At 37.4% G+C, this 17,474-nt stretch overlaps 1 protein-coding gene across 3 annotated transcripts in view; it reads left to right on the forward strand.

The window, feature by feature from the left end:
* The window catches only part of Rasgef1b (RasGEF domain family member 1B), a 560,746-nt gene that overhangs the window by 220,147 nt on the left and 323,125 nt on the right, over positions 1 to 17,474 (forward strand). For all 3 annotated transcript variants that reach the window (XM_058573842.1, XM_058573843.1, XM_058573844.1), the window contains one exon: positions 4,218 to 4,271. In XM_058573842.1, the coding sequence (XP_058429825.1) occupies positions 4,218 to 4,271 (54 nt within the window). The remainder of the gene's footprint in view (positions 1 to 4,217; positions 4,272 to 17,474) is intronic.

The following is a 17,474-nucleotide window of genomic DNA, read 5'->3' on the forward strand; positions in this document are numbered from 1 at the left end:
CTCCAGTGAGAATCAGATAAGCAGTCCACTTTCTGGAAGTGTCTTTGTGTAGGCTGGACTGGATTCATCAATTACTGTTTTTCCATCTGTGGGCTCTCTGACGAACGACTCATTAGGGCTAGTTTTTCATCCTGAATTATTTTTCCTTCTGGATCATGTTTGCCTTTCTGCTAACTTGGAATATTTCTTCAAATGGTTATGAATATTAGGGAAGATACCCAAGTTTTCAAAATTAACCATTCATGTGTCTCAAATGTAAAGGCATTTTATATGTTCTACTTTGTATATCACCTGTTGTGATGGTTAATTTTATGTGTCAACTTGATTGGGTGAAGGAATTAATTCTCTAATAGTGCTGAAATCAGACCAAGTGAAGAAGTTCTGTCCTCACCAATGTGGGCCAGCATCACACAATTCATAGGCCTGTAGAATAAAACAGTGGTAGAGGGGAAAATTCTCTTTCTTCTTGAGCTGGGACATTTATCTTCTTCTGCTTTCAGACATAGAGCTGCTGGGTCTTGGGCCTTTGAATTCTGGAACTTACAGCAGCACTCCTCTTACCTTGAGGTTCTTAGGCTTTTGACCTCAGGCTATGAGCTATATACCATGGTTCTCCACTGGTCTGAATGACACATGTGGCTTCCCAGCCTGCAGATGGCTTATTGTGGGACTTCTCACCTTCCTTACTTGTGTGAACCAATCCCCATAATAAATTTCCTCTTATATATCCTATCGTTTGGTTTCTGTGGAGACCTTGAGTAATATACCTATAAAACTTTTTCTCCTTCAGTAGATCATCAAGAACTGACTGTATTATTTAGTCAAAGGTTCTTCATTAGAGAATGAAGTAAAAGGTGAGCAGCATATGCATTGTATGTCTGATAAAATCAAGCAACATGCCTGATAAAGTCAGGCTTGTTCCCTTCAAATCATCAAGGGATCTCATGACCTAAAATGAAGTGAGATGGGTTTCCTCATTTAATAGGGAAGGATTTAAGACCTCAGGACAATGGTCCATCTTAAGTTCACTGGGCGATCTCTTAAGAGGGAACAAGAATTAGCACCTAGACTCCTGAGCAAGTGGTCCCTTTGCTTTTCTGCCCAAGACTCTGTCTTAAAAGGCCAACACACTTGCATCTATGATAAGGAGTCATATTTGACCAGAGTAAATTATAGACCTATCCAAGATCTGTCCTAGGTAGAAGTGCGTCAAAGTAAAATATACAGTAGGGGATTTAGCCTTGCTCCACACAAATCTCCCTGCTACTAGGACTGCTGCCAGATGAATGTCCTCAGCTCTCAGCCCTCTCAGGAAATTTCCCTTGGCTGCATTGGGTCATGTTCCCTAGTGTCATTCTCCCTTTCCAGGGCAGCCTGTCTCATGCCAGTTTGGGACAAGCCTACCCCAGCTTCAGTGCTCCTCATTTGGTAGACTGGACTACAGCCCTTCCTCTTCCTCTGTTTCATCCTGCCTTTTCCTTTTCTAAGCAGTGACCTGAGAACACTTCCTAAGAAACCTCCTATATGCTAATTTCCATCTCAGTTTGCTTTTCCAACATCTCGCCTGTGACCTGTCTTCAGATCTTTCCCATCACCATGTGTGCCTAATGTCCTCAGGACTTAAGTCCTCATTTTTCTCCTACAAAATCAGCTTTTGAATTTATTAAAAAACAAAGCACCCCAAACCCCCAATGTACAAAACCTGCTTTTGGAAAGAAGCTAGCAAACTTATTCCCTTTAAGGTATAAGAGACCAGTGAAGTACAATACACGACCTCTCCAGTTTCCCTGTCTTCAGTGACCGCTAAGCCTAACCATCCCTCGGGTATCCTCTATCATGAGTCAAGGCTTTGTGCTAAAAGCTGAGCTCATATAAGTGAATTTTCAGTCATCAGCATATAAATAGACTAAAGAAGGGCCTTAATTTTCTAAATTTCTTTGGAGAAATTGCTTAAACTGTGTTGATCACTCCACTAATAGGGTTAGAATACAGGAGTTTTAAAAAGACATTGTGCATTATTGTGCTTTTGTTCCTGTGACAAACACAACATCCTGCAAACTGTGATGGAGGTGACTCATTAGGAGTTTCCCTTTTGGTAGAAAAATATTGATGCAATAATCCAGAAGGTCACAGCATGGGTAAATCATGGTGTTTGGAGTCTTTCATTTTCAGTAATTAAAATGAACATGTTATTGGAAGGTTTAGAAAGCCCACCTAAAGTCGTTCACAATAGCTGCAATTAGGAAACTGGAATGCCAGTTAAAGTCTTTTGAAGGGAATGAAATGAGATTGGCCAAGCATATAAGTAATATCCCCTTAGAAAATGGCTAAATTAAGGACATGGACTATTGTTGATCCGTGCCAACTGTCTTTCACACTCATTTCAGGTATTAAAGATTTTGCTACATGATGCAAGCGGTTCCTTTGTACAAATCCAACATTTAGAGCTACTTGTATAATTTGTGTGTATGTGTGTGTGTGTGTGTGTATGCATGTGCGTGTGTATGTATAGCTAATTTTACCCATCTCTGACTCTCACATCCTCCCCAACATGTTTCTCAGTTCACCTTAGATTGTTCTTGAAAGTTGTGTGGTATTGTTTAATTTTGAAGATCATTTCCCCTGGGACAATAGCACTAATGTCTGAGTTATTAGACATGTTCCTTTATTTACTCTCTCCAGGGTGGCCATGCTGGGATATCGTAGGTTTAGTTAAAAATGCAATTATGTTCCCTAGAGTTGCCCCCACATGGAGTCTCCATAGCTGGAATTTGAGTACTCCCAATTCTGACTTCCATTTATGATAGAAAATGAAACTTGAATTCACCACCAGACTTCAGTTTCCTGAAAAAAGCTTAGTTTCATGAGGCAGGGAATAAGGATCATTTCTCTGAGTAACTTTATAGGTTAGACCATTTGTTCTCAACTGGGAGCAACTTTGCCCCCAGGAAACATTTGGCAATGTCTGGAGGAATTTGGGGTTATCATGAGTGAGGTAGATGGAGTAATGTTATTGGCATTTGTTGAACAGAAGCCAGAAATACTGCAAAATGTCCTGTATTGCATAGTGTCACCCCAAAGCTACCTGCAAAAAAGGATTATATGGTACAAAATGTCCATAGGGCAGAATCAGAAAAATTCTGGCTTAGCCAAACCAAGTGGACAATAGACAACAGATATATGCTTAATAGAGATGTATCTTACCATTAGTTAGGATTCTTTTTATCTCTCCCCTTTCCTCTCTCTCTGAGTTTCACCTTATTAGTGCTATTATGTGGGAGTCTGCCTTTCCAGTATCATACTACCAACATGGCATTTTGGGATAAAGACCTCAGTTTTGTCTAATATCATCTTTCTTATATCTATTCAATGCATGTTTATTGGATACTTTCTTTTTATTATTGGTTACCTTAGAAGGATGGGGAATAAAGGAGATTTGCTCATTAAGAATATATATTCGTTTTGTAATGAAAGAAAAAGTAAAGAAGTTTACTAAGAAAAACAAAAAAACTATCATGTGTGTGACTGGCCATAGCTACATACTATCCTGTTCATAGCATAGTCCAAAAAGAATAAACTTGCATGTAAGTCCTAATATAGTTTTAAATGTTAATGCCTTTTGAGTGGCTTATCAGGCCAAGCAGATCTATACACAAATATGTAAGAAGTCAACCCCAGGGTGAGTGGGTGTGTTAAAGATAGTAGGAAGGACATGGCAATCCCTACTACTCTTGCTCAGACTCACACATCTCTTCAATAGGGAGAAGTTCTGCTCTACCCTTCAGGCTGATAACAGGTGCCATCACCTAGGTATTTGACTCTTTAACATTTTGCACATCTCTCTTCAAGATAGAGTATCATGTGTGCTTGAAGGTGGGGCTTAGAATCAGACTGCTTGACTTTGATACCTGACCTACCTATATCCAAGGTCTGTGATCTTTGGGCAATTAACCTAATTATACTTTAGTTACCTTGTCTGTAAAATGAAGACGAATAAATGTAAGTCCTTTCCTCATTGAATGGTTCTTGGCTCATTTGAATGTTCCAACTTGGGTAGAGTAGCTTAGGAATGGTGAAAGGCAGATAGGCATATTTTAAAATCTGGAGAAATCGGTGGAGACACAGGAGATGGTGCCCATCTTGACTGAAAATGAACAGGAAAGGTCAACATCATTGTACTTTGATAGTTCTAATGTGTTTGCCTCCTTGTTTTGCAGACCACCATTTTCAGCACGTTGGCCAGTGATAAATCCTTATCTGACTGCAAAAAGGTAAGCTGGCATTCAAGAATTTCAGCATGCTTGAAATAAAGGAAGATAAAGATTTTTTGGAATTTTAAACGTTTTAGAGTTGGTGACATTCAGTTGAAGGGCTGTGGTGCCAATGAGAATGTTCTGATCACATTCCTGAACCTTTTTCTTCAAGAATAGTAATGTGAGTGGTTCACTTTAAGGATGTGGAAAACTCCATTATTGTTTGACAGCATTTTGTTATAGAGAAGCTCTGATTCCAGTTCCATATATTTCTCTTCTCACTATTATCTGATATTTTATTAAATAAGATGAGCATCAGGGGAATTCAGATCATGTTGTATAAACTGCACTGCAGGCCTCTATATCTTTGTTTGTAAATTTAAATCTAATAAATTTAAACTCAATGCAATAGTAAAATGATTTTGTGTTTTTTGAAAGCTGATCATACAGCATAAAAATCTGGTTTGGATTCACCACAGTCAAGTTTGAGAAGCTGTCATGCTTTGCAAAAGGATTAGCTTCAGTAGCTACTGATGGAAGATGTCCCTGTAATAGATTGTGTCTGACGACTGCCTCTTCAGCAGCGTGACTAATTCCCTGCTTCTTGGGCCAGGGGTCACTGTTATCCAGCACTTTAATCTCAGATTTAACCAGGTCTTCTCCTTCTGGGGGGGAAAGAGGTGATTTCACAGTCCAAACAACTCAAATAAATTCTTTGACACTATCTATTGATATGGAAAACCAGGTGCATCGAGAGCTGATCTGTGCCTAATACCTTGGTTACTTGGCATTTCTCAGAATTGTATACCATGACACTGTCTGCTGGGCTATTTCCGTTTGTACTGTTGCTTGATTTAGAAGTAGGTGGCTGGGATATTTATTTTTAGAGATAGTGTGAGGACTATCTCTAACTCTATCTCTGAATAGCATTCATTTTATTATTTTGATAGTTTTTAATTACTTATTAACTCTATTTTGATTGAGTTCTGCTGTTTGTCTTGTTCTCTACACTGAGTTGTAAGTGGTTTGAGGAGCATGTATTAAATTTAGGATCATAAATCTTGCAGAGGAAAGACATTTTAGGGGACCCTGTAGCCTCACCTTTTTTCTGGGGTAATGCCTTTGATATTATTTATAGATAGACCTCTAGCCTCTCCCTGGATAGTCTATTTACAGGGAACCCGATGAGCCTGAGTGTTGACTAACAACACTCAGGTTGGAAACAACCCTAAGAATTAGAAAGTTGTTCATTTTTCTAAGCCAATACCTGCCTGCTATAGATTTCTGCTTTGTTATTTAAGTATGAATCTAGTTAATATGTTTTTTTCTGAATTTCCTTTCTATCCCATCCTTGGGCTAATGATTTTTCTTATTGGTTCTAAGAGGATACAGATATAAGTGATTTCTAAGAGCATGAACTGTGGAAATCCGGCTGTTTTAAAATCTATCTCTGCCATTTATTACTTCTGTCACTTTGGGTTGGTTACATAACCTATTAGTACCTCACTTTTATCATCTATAAAATGGGAATAATACTCATACCTAACTCATAGAGTACATGAATTAATACACATAAAATGCTTACAACAGTGCCAACACATTATAGGTATTATGTAAACCATTGTTATCATTTCATCCAGGTCAGGTTGTCTTGTTTTTGGTACGGTCTTTGTTATTGATGTCAAGAACCATGTATCATACCATTCTCCAGTTAGGCTCATCTGGCAAAAAGAACCGTGGAACTCCACTCTTAATTTAGCAAGCTTGGTGGGCACATATGCTTGGTATATGCTAGGCATAGCATAAGACAGGGCTAGGCTAGGTCAAACAATGGACTTTCATGAGTGTAGCACTAATACAGTGGAAGATGCCTTCCTTTCCTACTTACAAGCCATATCCTTCAGTTGGCCATGTGAAGTTTGAAGTTTTTGCACATGCCCTTAAGACGTTTTCACATAAGCTGCTGTTAAAATATGACTCTCTTTTATATTTATGCAAATGATTTTTTAAGGATAAATGTAGACCATTTTATATATTCCTGTCCATATTTAAAATCGTGATCAATCAAGCTTATGTATAAGCCCAATTCTATTATTCAGCTTATTTACTGCTTCTGGTTCTCTGTCATGCATACTTTGGTGTAGTTCAATTAGTTTCTTTCTTTCTATTTATTTATTTTTTTTGTGGTGCTAGGGATGGAACCCAGGGCCTCATGCTCTGCTGCTAAACTATATCCCCAGTCACACAGTTTCTATGACTGCCCTTTCTTCCATCTCAGCTGGCAAGTGTTCATTGAGTATCTACTAGGTGCATATCCTAGAGAATAAGTTATGCATGCATTATCTTTACCCTCTTAGAACTGATAGATGCTCATTAAACAAATAATTAACAAATTTGTGATGAATTTATATATATATAAATCTTAGAGAACCCCATACCAGGAATAGCCAACCTAAGCAGTGGGCCAGGGAGTACTTCATGAATGAAATTTGGCTGCATGAGGACAAGGTGGAATGTGTGAATGCTCAGCGGTGAGAAGGGGAGAACTATAGAAAGTTCAGTGTCTGGAAATTACAGTTTGAAATGGAGAAGGCAAGCTGTGAGCCAAAAAGAAGGCTAATCCTGGATGGTCTAATACAACTATATTAAGAATTTAGATTTATTCTAAGGATAATAAGAAATTTTAAAGGACTTGAATTTAATATACTAGGTGTGTACAATATAATATAATTTTTATTTTTAGATCACTTGGCTGCTAAAGGAGCAAAACTTTGGACATGTAAGTTTAGGTATAAAAGTACCACTATAATCTAGGCAGGAGAAGGTAGTGAATAATACCAGAATAATGACAGTGAGGAGTAAGAAAAATTTGGGTGTAAAATCAACAGGATATGATCATAGTTTGAATCCACAGGAGATGAAGTAGCTAAGGGTGATTCCCTGATTTCTGACTGGCATAGTATTTGTGCTATTTTCTGAGACAGGAACCACTAGCAGAGGGCCAAGTGAAGGGGAGGAGCTGAATTCAGATCAGTACATGTCAATGTTGTGGTATCTGTGATTTCCTAGTCAGGATGACCAGCAGACAGCTGAGCATGGACATCTCTAACTCTGAGAAGCTTTGGGATGGGTGTGGATATGGGAGAAATAAATATAGAGAATGAAACAGTGAGAATGCGAGAGATTGCCCAGAGAGAGTATACAGGGTGCAAAGGAGAATTCACAAGAGTTGTGAGGAAAGGTAACAAACATGTAAGAGCAACGAGAAGACTGTGGACTTTGGCGGAAACTGAGAAGCTATAAAAGTTTCAAGATAACAGAAAACTGTGTTGTCACAGAAGTCAACTCAAAAAAATAATGAAAGAGGTAGTGAGTCTCAAAACAGTTGCTGAGGGTGAGTAAAATACTGCTTAGTGACCACTGGCTTTATTAATACCACAGGTTATTGTTGGTTTAATTGAGATCAAAGTGATGGGCTTAGAAGCCAGATGGCAGTGGGTTTAGAATTGAAAAGGGTGAGAAAACAGAAGTAAACTAGTCTCCTTTAAAAAATATGTTGCAAAACGAAGGAGACATGAGTAGTTGAATAGGGGTCATGAAGTTGAGGGAAATTCTCTTAAGATGGGACAGGTAAGTGTGTTTGAATGCTGGTAGCAAGAAGACAGTAGGGAAGCCAAGAGTGAGGATCTCAGAGGAGAATGAGGAATAGCCTCTGAGTGAGGTCACTGAGAAGATTAAAGACTGTGGGTACTAAAGCCCAGATTAACCTAAGATAGATGGACACATCCTGCTTTGTAACAGGAGGGAAGGAAAGCAGAGACAATTCATGGGAGAAGAGAACCAAAAGGCAGGTCTGTCCTTAGAGGACTCTGATCTCCTCATCTACCTTTGTTTTTTGGGTTGATTTTTTTCTTATAGGGCAGGAGGGTGGAATGAGCGAGTGTTTAATCCTTTTGCAGCTGAACACCTATATTATTTATTCATGTAGTGGAATATTTCGAAAAAGAGCATTGTAAATTGCTTCCATAAATGTGTTATTTTTCTGTGGTATAGATGGGTAAAGCAAGAAGGACTTTGATAGATTATTAATATAAAAAACTATTTCTATAACATTTATTTAATCTACAGGTATTTGCTCACAATATAATGCACACATAATTACCTTCATAAGATCAACAATCTCTGGGCAATCTTTTCTGTTAAAAGGAGATCTGTTTTAAGAAAATCACTCCTTGGGGGCTGGGGTTGTGGCTTAGTGGTAGAACCTAGCATGTGTGAGATGCTGGGTTCCATCCTCAGCACCACATAAAAATAAATAAATAAAATAAAGGTATCATGCCCAACTACAACTGAAAACAAAATATTTTAAAAAAAGAAAAAAGAAAGAAAGAAAATCACTCCTCAATCTTTGTCTCAAATAATGAAATTTCTTCTGAGCCTAGGGTCCCTGTTACTGACCGATTGGAGGTCTTTTCCAGCTTGGTATCCCACAGACCATGTCCAACTGTAAATAAAATCTTTTCTACATCCTGAACATTCTTCCCTTATTTCACAACCTCAGCTAATGGCTTCACCATCTCAATCTAGAAACGTCAGTATTATCTTTGATTTCTTCCTTTACTTCTCATATCCAACCAGCTGTCAAAACCTATAAATTCTACTTTGAAATATCCCTGGAATCTCTCCATCATTCCTCTGAATCCTTCCCTGGAAAGGTTGCAGCAATTTCCTCCTCAATCCTTCCTTAGACCAAGTTTTCCTTCTCCACTCCATTTTCCAAAATACTATTACTTTCCAGAATACAAACAAAAAACAAGTAAGTACCCCTGTACCCATTGTCTCTGGCTACAACTCAACTTGAGGACTTATTCCCATTATCTCCAACTTCCTCTCCTGGTACTCCCCCAGACACCCTGGAGTTTGTGGGCCTTGAGCACACTGCTCCTGAATTTATACATTTACCTTTATGCCTGTGTAGTTTCCTCTTCCTGAAATACTCTCTTATCCATCTTGTCTGCCCCAGGGTAACCACTTCATATCTACACTTACTCTTGAATTTCTGGATTACTCCAGGAAAGTTTAGTGGTCTTATCTCCTGAGTGCATAATATTTTTTATTTCATCTAAATATAGGTTGAATATCCCAAAATGCTTGGGACTGTAGGTGTATTGGATTTCTCTTCGGTTTTGGAATATTTGCATATATACAGTGAGACATTTTTGGGATGGGACCAAAGTTTAACCACAAAATTCACTTGTGTTTCATATAGATCTTGTATACACAGTCTGAAGATAATTTTACACAATATTTTTAGTGCACCGGTGTTTTGACTGCAACACATCACATGAGGTCAGATGTAGAATTTTCTACTTCAGGGATCATGTCAGTGCTCAAAATGTTTCTGATTTGGGAACATTTCAGATTTTGGATTTACAGACTAGGTGTGTGCAAACTTTTAACACACCTAGCAACAATCACTTCGATTGACACACGTTTGCGATGTTCCCAGATCTGTGAGAAGCACTTTACATGGAGTATCTCATTTGATTTTCATAACTATCCTTTAGGGTCAATAATCTCATCATTACCTTTTAACAGATAAAGAAATTGAGGCTGAGAGGCATTAATGAGCTTGCAGAAGGACATGGCAGTGGCAGGGTGGGAGCCAGCATGTGAACCCCACAGGACTGTTGCTTTTAGAATTCTACTATCTCCATCCCCCACTAGGCTTTCAATAGTTATTTATGGCTCCAACTTGCCACTAAACTATTAGCTCTTATAAAGGAGAACAATGACTGATTCTGTTAGGAATAGTAAAACAATACCTTGCAGGCAGTAAGAACTCAGAAAGGTTTATTTAATTAATGAATTCACTATGTACCTGAATATCAATTAGGGTGAGATCATTCTGGGACATTTTGTTCTGAAAAGCAATTTTTTTTCTTTTTCATAGGATTTGAGAAAAGAATATTTATATTCAGAATTTATTTATGAAAGTTCTTTTTGCATGAAGTTCAGGTGTTAATGGATAGCTGGTGATATTAAAATGTTCACTTTAGCTAAAGATGGCAAATCCCCCAAGGTCTGTCTCCCAAACACAAACACCACTTTCTAAAGAGTTGTAAGAATACTGGTTCTTATTTTTAGTTAAAGATGAGTTTATTCCTTAGAAATAAACTAGAAACCTCTAGGGAAGATATGTGAATTTATTCATTTACTAAGGATTGTTTACTGAGTGTCTCCTATTGTTATTGTTAACATATTACAGAGGGAAAATGTGCTGAGACATGATATGTCTTAGTTCAGGGCTCATTTTAAGCTCAACTCAAACTATTGCACATTAGGCCTAATTCACACAGTCTAGTTTTCCTTAAAACCTCTCCACCCCATGCTATTTAACTGCAGTTGAAATATGGGAGATGTGTGTTGGATTGATAAGCATCAGAGAATGCTCCTCAGGCATGCTCCCCAGTGTTTCATGCCACCTGTTTTAAGTTCACTTATGTTTATATATTTATATCTTAATACTTTTACATTTCTCAATACAAAAAATTTGGATGCAATTATTTTGATCCTGCAATTTTTGTGCAGGAACTTTCTGACATGGTGCTATTAAACTTTTGGCATTTAAATTTGAAAGTGATTACCACCCTGGGGCACAGATCACAGGGGGGCTGGAAGCAATGGACAGGTGAGAGTGACAGATAGGATAAGGGTCAGAGAGAAAGATGAATCCCAGGGATGGGTCAAAGTGTAGAGATGTCTGTTTTACAAGTTACTTAGAAATGAAAATCAGTGGTTTTTTCCAGTTTGGTAGCCAGATGTCCCACTTCATTCTGCCTTAATTTCTGTGTACATAAGGTAATCTAGAATCCTATCCAGAAAGAATCCCTATCTCTAGTCATAAAATAAGATCTTAGGTTAAAATTCAGCTACCATTAAGCTACTCCAAAGTAAGGGACAAAGAAAAGAAAGGTAGTGGAAATTCCATCAAAATGAAAGAGAATTAGTGAGAAGATGAAGGGCATTAAAGGGAAGGAAAGGGAAGAACAATGGAATGAATCTGACCTAACTTTCCTACGTACATATGTGAATATACCATAGTGAATTTCATCTTTTTGTGTGTCCACAAGGCACTAATTTTTTTTTCAAAAAGATAAATAAATAGCAAGAAGATAAGTAGAGTAGAGGAAAGGGAACAGGAGGAGGGAGGAGGGGAGGAAAAGGAGAAGAACTGGGGACTGAATTAGAATAAATTATACCCCATGTTTTTATAATTATGTTAAAATGAGCCATAATATTATGTATAGCTAAAAATAACTAATTAAAAAATTATAAACTTAAAAAAAATTCAGCTACCATTTTGATGTTTTATTATTCATTTGGAGGAATAAGAAAGGACTGTTGTCTGTATGTCTCTCCCTGCTTTTTCTCCCTGTACTTCTGACATCTTAACTCATCTGAATGATGTTACAAGATACTTAGAAAAATTTATTTAAAAAAAAACTACTAAAAATAGTTCAGAAAACATATTCCTATCACATAAAAAAATATTGGTTTTAGACTATTGGGAACCTAAAGGAAATATACCTCTTGGCAGTAGTAATTTGGTGGGATTATTTGTGGCTATGTTATCTGTTCCTTCCAACTCTTGACTTTGGTTTCTCTACTATTACTACAGTTATATAAATGTGCAGAGGATGTGCTCATATGGTCTCATCCCACTGGATGACACTTTTATTTTTAATGGACATCAGGTGCTTCCCTCACATAGACAAGGTTATTTTCCTTCAGGAGGAGGTGACTAGAATGTTGAATTTCATGGGTTCTTGGGAGATTCAAGCTTTTCATCAATGTTGATGACTTAGTTCTCTGGGCAAACTAGTCCAAGTTGGTAACATTAGTGGTTAAGATATTTATTCACAGATGGTTCCTCAGCCTTTTGAAACTGTTATGTCCATCTTTCTTTTTTAATGACTTAATGTCTAGATGGCATCTGTTGACCTTTACAAAGCTGGCTGGGCCAATTCCCATGACTCCCAGCCTCTTGGCAGAATTTCCAGGCTGGTAGGTCACAGTGGCTTCTTCCCATGCCCTGAGAAAGGGCAAGGAGACGAAGCCAACACTGTCAACATTGAGGAAATTCTTCAGTTTGCCTCTGAAATGACAAAATCCCATGTTCTGGAATAGTCACGGCAAAGGGTATCATTTCAAGTAAGTTTAAAGGCTGTTTACTTTTAAAATAGAGTTTGGGGAAGCAGCAGAGGTTCAATTTTGCAGAGTGCTATTTTTGCTGCCTTACTGTAGGTTCTCTGCTGGCTATAGGGTGACATATGCACAATTTCAAAATCCCTTTCTTCCTTTCATATGTGCCCACATGGGCACTGATTCATGGGAAGGAAAGTTGTGTCCCTGTTGAACGAGGGGAGTTGCTCCTCTCACTCTCCCAGCAAAGAAAGAGTTTCTAGCACTCATCTGTAATGTTTGAGATAAGGATACTGGTTCTGGATTCCAAGTACTTTCCTTTCAGGTCTTAATGCCTGGTTTTGGTTTTTATTACTGCATTTTTCCATCCCCTTCTCCTGAGAGACAGTAAGGTGGTAGGGTAGGGATTAAGAACATAAGCACTGGGGCCCTATTTCTGTGACTAAAGTCTCCATGAGCTGCACTACCCATGCGCTCTACAACTTTGCCCAAGTTATTTAGCCTCTCTTAATCTCTAAAACTGAAACAAATATTTCAACATATGTAGAATTATTGAAAGGATTGAATATGTGAAGCTATGTAAAATTCTTAGAGCACTAGGATTTGGTCATTATTATTCCATTCCTGTCCTTGCTGAAAATAATTTGAGCCTTGGTAGCTTTGAGTCTGACTTTTTTGTTCCAGAAGAGCAACAAATATCAAGGGAAGTACATCAATCGTCATGGGTTAGCATCAGCATTGGGAACAAAGCAAACTCTAGTTGCACTGAATAAATATCCTCATATAGGTATCTATTTTTAATAATTCAATTTATTAATAATTAAAATATACTCAAGTTCAGTACTGTTACAGGTTTTAGCTCTGTAGCACAGAGCATTTCTTAACAAATGAAGCACAAAACATTTCTGTTTTGGAGGGAAGTACTGGGGATTGAACACAAGGGCACTCAACCACTGAGCCACATTCCCAGCCCAACTTTGTATTTTATTTAGAGACTCACTGAGTTCCTTAGTGCCTTGCTTTTGCTGGGGCTGGCTTTGAACCCATGATCCCCTTGCCTCAGCCTCCCACGAAGCTGGGATTACAGTCATGCACCACCACACTTGGCAATCCATTACCTTTTCTAAACTTTAATCCCTCGTGACCATTGGCATTATCATACATTAGGGGGGGTCATTTATTATTGTGTTCTTGGCCAAACAGAATCAATACTGTGGGTGGAGTGGGCTTGTGTGTTCTCTTTATTGAAAGGGGGACTTTATGAATAGGGAATGCTACTGGAAATGTGCATTTTCTTGCTCTCAGTGTAGTAGCCAAGGAGGTAACAGAGTAGAGTGAATACTAGTGATTCCTCTTTAATGTTGGAGTATTCTATCCCTAGGTTAGAAATTTTTTATTCTTAAGCTTATGCTAATGAAATTTCAAAGGGAAAGAAAGACACATACCCAAGGTCAAAGCAAGTTCTCATAGTTTATAGGATTAAAGTTGGTTGTGGAAAATAGTCTTATGACTGGAAGAAATGTATTATCTGTTTCTGTGTTTCTTGTACCCTAAGCAACAATTAAGGAATAAATTATAATAATTTTTTGTTGAGGTATTATTTACATGAGATAAAATATAATGATCTTAACAGTTAATGATAACTATTTTTAAAATTTTGTAACAGAATTACATTAGTGGCATTACCTGTGCCTTTTGAGGTATGGGCATTTTTGAAAATGGAGTCCTGTGGTTAACTGCACCATTGACAGTGCTGGATTGTACCCATTATTCCCTCCAACCAGCTGCTATAATTGTCACTGTCATTTTGGAATAAGCAGCACATTTAGATCCATGGATTGTATGATATAGTCATTGTCTGCAGCCGTAACAGTGCTAATAGGAAGAAAGGTAGTTAAGGGCAAATGTCATGAAATATGTTGCTCTGGTCTCCTTTGAGCTGTAATTATCGTGGCTACATCTGCATGAAAACAAGTTTCAAGAACATGACCTTTGCAGTCTGTGATTCAGGCATAACTGCCCGTGTAATACACATTTTAAGATATATTGGAAACTATAATAATTAGCAGCACACCCCTTACACATGTACACCTGCTACAACAAAGCATAGATTTTTGTGACAGCAAAAATGAATAGTAGAAATAAAGGAGGGTTGACTAATCTTGCAAATTATACATGCAAAAGGGCATTTAATAATGCCACTAATATTTTTTGCAATTTTTTTTGGCAAATGTCACAAACTGTACTCTGTTCATCTGCATAATTGTTAGCTTGATTCCACTTGTTTCTTTATCATATACTAAAGATACTATGGTGACCTTTTGGCTGGGAACTGTGTTTCTTTTGTGAGTAAGTAGTTTCTCTTCTTGATTGCTGTATTTCTGAGCCTCCAGGGTACTGCGCGAGTTTTTCTTTTTCCTTTGTGGCCTATTTTCTTTTCAGATTTTCCAGAATCTTATATAACAAAGAATGGGCTATAGTTATTTAAGTTTAAGCACATATACACACAAATGCACACAGACTTAATTTTACATAGTATGTTCTGGGGGACAAGCTTTTATAGAGATATTCGATCTTGTTTTCCTACAAAGTATGCTAGATGTGAAAAGGAGCAGAAAAAGTTAAAAGATGAATTAATATGAAGAATGAAGAAGAGTTTTTGTGTAAATTGGATCTCAGCACTGCCTTGCAATTCTTTTGATAAGAGTGGAGTAGTCAGAATACTTAATTTACCCCAATTAAGAATGATCATTCTGGTTATTGTTGCTCAAAATGGGACCAAGTTACTCTACAATTGAGCTAATTGCAACCTCTGATTTAGCAGCTTTGCTCTGTGTTTTTCCTTTTGTTTACACAAATGATCTGTACTCTATAGGCAAAAGCAATCCCTCCTCTCTCTTCCTATGTTGATTGGTTTTTCTTTATTATTTTAATCCTACACTTTGATGATTGCTATAATCTCCTAAGTCATTGCTCAGACCAACCAGAAAATAAGACAGCTGTGTAATGGTGACCTCAGAGATGCTTGGTTAAGGGGCCGGGGTGGCTGTACTGTGTGATTCAGAATCTGCCACAGATGGCACTCGCACTATGAGTTCTTCTGTAGGCTTGGGCAATACATAGAGTCAACCAGACCTAGTGTTTTCAGGAGAGGGCTGTTTTTATAAAAGGTCCTAGAGAAGACCTCCATGGTCATTTTTAACTCTTAATACTATGGTTTTATGATTTGCTATGATGGAAAATAGTAATGGTGGTGATGGAAATGTTAGTAATTGATTTAGCATCATGTATTTTTAAGAATCTAACTATGTTTAAGTACCAGTTCACATCAGTGAATACAATGGGTAAAAATTATTTCTGCCATCTTGGAATTTATTCTAATGGTTGGAGATACAGACAATATATAATACACAAAAGAGATTAACTGCATATAACATTTTAAAATGTGAAGTGGAAAAATAGGGGTGTAGAGGTTCTTGATGGGAGCAGTTTCTTGTGATTTTAAGCAGGTTAATCATGTAAAAGGTGTGTGTCGTTTGGTCAAAGTGGGGAGAGGGGGTGGGTTAGATCTTTGGGAGAAGAGCATTTTATAAATGGAGGGAACAGCTAGTGTAAAACCCTAAGACCTCAATGTGCCTGGAGCATATGTAGAAGGCCACAGAGGCCAGTGTTCTGGCTGGATGAGAAAAATAAAGACTAACCTTTATGGACTGTTAGAAAAATGTAACATGTTTTGAAGTTTTATTATGTGCCAGTGACTATAATAAACCCTTTATAGTGTTCAGTACATTTCATCCTCACAATAGACTCATGAAATACAATTACCATTACCATTTCTAGATGATGAAATGGAAGCACAGAGAGGTTAATTAACTTGTCCGAGGTCACCCAATAGTAAGATGCAGGCTGCCCAGGTTCAAATTGGGATGTCTGACTCCAGAGCTCAAGTGATTTCCCCCACTACTGATAAAGAATCCAAGTGGGCTCTAAAGGATTTTCACTTACAGTTAATATCATTCAAGGTCAATGTGAGATTTTTTTCATTATATATTGAACAACTCATTAATGGATATTAATTATATCAACATCAATTATTGATTAATTAGAAAGTATGTATTATATGACAGGAATTTGAACTCTATGTAGTATGGCTATTAGTAACACAGACCAATTCAAACTAGTTTAAGAAAAATAATGTACTTAATTGAAATAGTGTATTTTAAGCATGACCGGATGCAGATTGTAAAGTGATGCCATTAGAAGTTTTTCTTATTCTCTTCATAACTTGGTTATGCTTTCATCAATTTTGTTGTTATTCTCCAACAGGATCTTCCCATGAAGTAGCAAAATGACTACTATCTGACCAGGCTTGGAAACAAAAAACTTATTATATTTATCTATGATTCAAAGCAAAACCTCCAAATTGACCCCTATTGACCTGGCGTGGTCACATAACAACCTATGAATGCATCTCAATTTCTGAAGAGTTAGATATGCTGACTGGCAGGCTTGGGTTATATACCCACCTCTGAGTTAAAATTCTTATCAGGGCTGTCCAAATCTCTGGCCCAAGAGGGGATGTACTGGTTCCCCAAATACAGATGAAGGAAGTTGGATAGATGCTAAGCTGGCAAAGCAGTGGCTGTCCAGTGCTTCTACTGCATCTTGTCATTCCTCGTTCTTTTCTATTTTTTTCTCATGTCCTTTAGTTTTGAACCATTATATTTGCTTTTGTATTCTTTGTTTTTCTTATTTTGCTTTGTATAGCAAGAATTTACAATATAATAAAAATCACAAGGGATATTGGTAATGAGAAAACAATTGGGAAAGCAGAAAACAATTCTTGAAAAGTTACAGCATTTTATAGAGCTCTAGGTGTGCCATTTCAGAGCATTATCTTTCCAATCTCATATACAGAAAGATTTTTATATGGAAAATCATATATTTAACATTGTGTCTTATAAACCATGGGCCTCCAAATATTGATATTAAATTGGGGAATGGGCAGTTGTCAAA

This window comes from Marmota monax, unplaced genomic scaffold (assembly GCF_021218885.2).
Source record: "Marmota monax isolate L192 unplaced genomic scaffold, Marmota_monax_Labrador192_F-V1.1 WCK01_AAM20220418_F8-fsc00398, whole genome shotgun sequence".
Classification (NCBI taxonomy): domain Eukaryota; kingdom Metazoa; phylum Chordata; class Mammalia; order Rodentia; family Sciuridae; genus Marmota; species Marmota monax.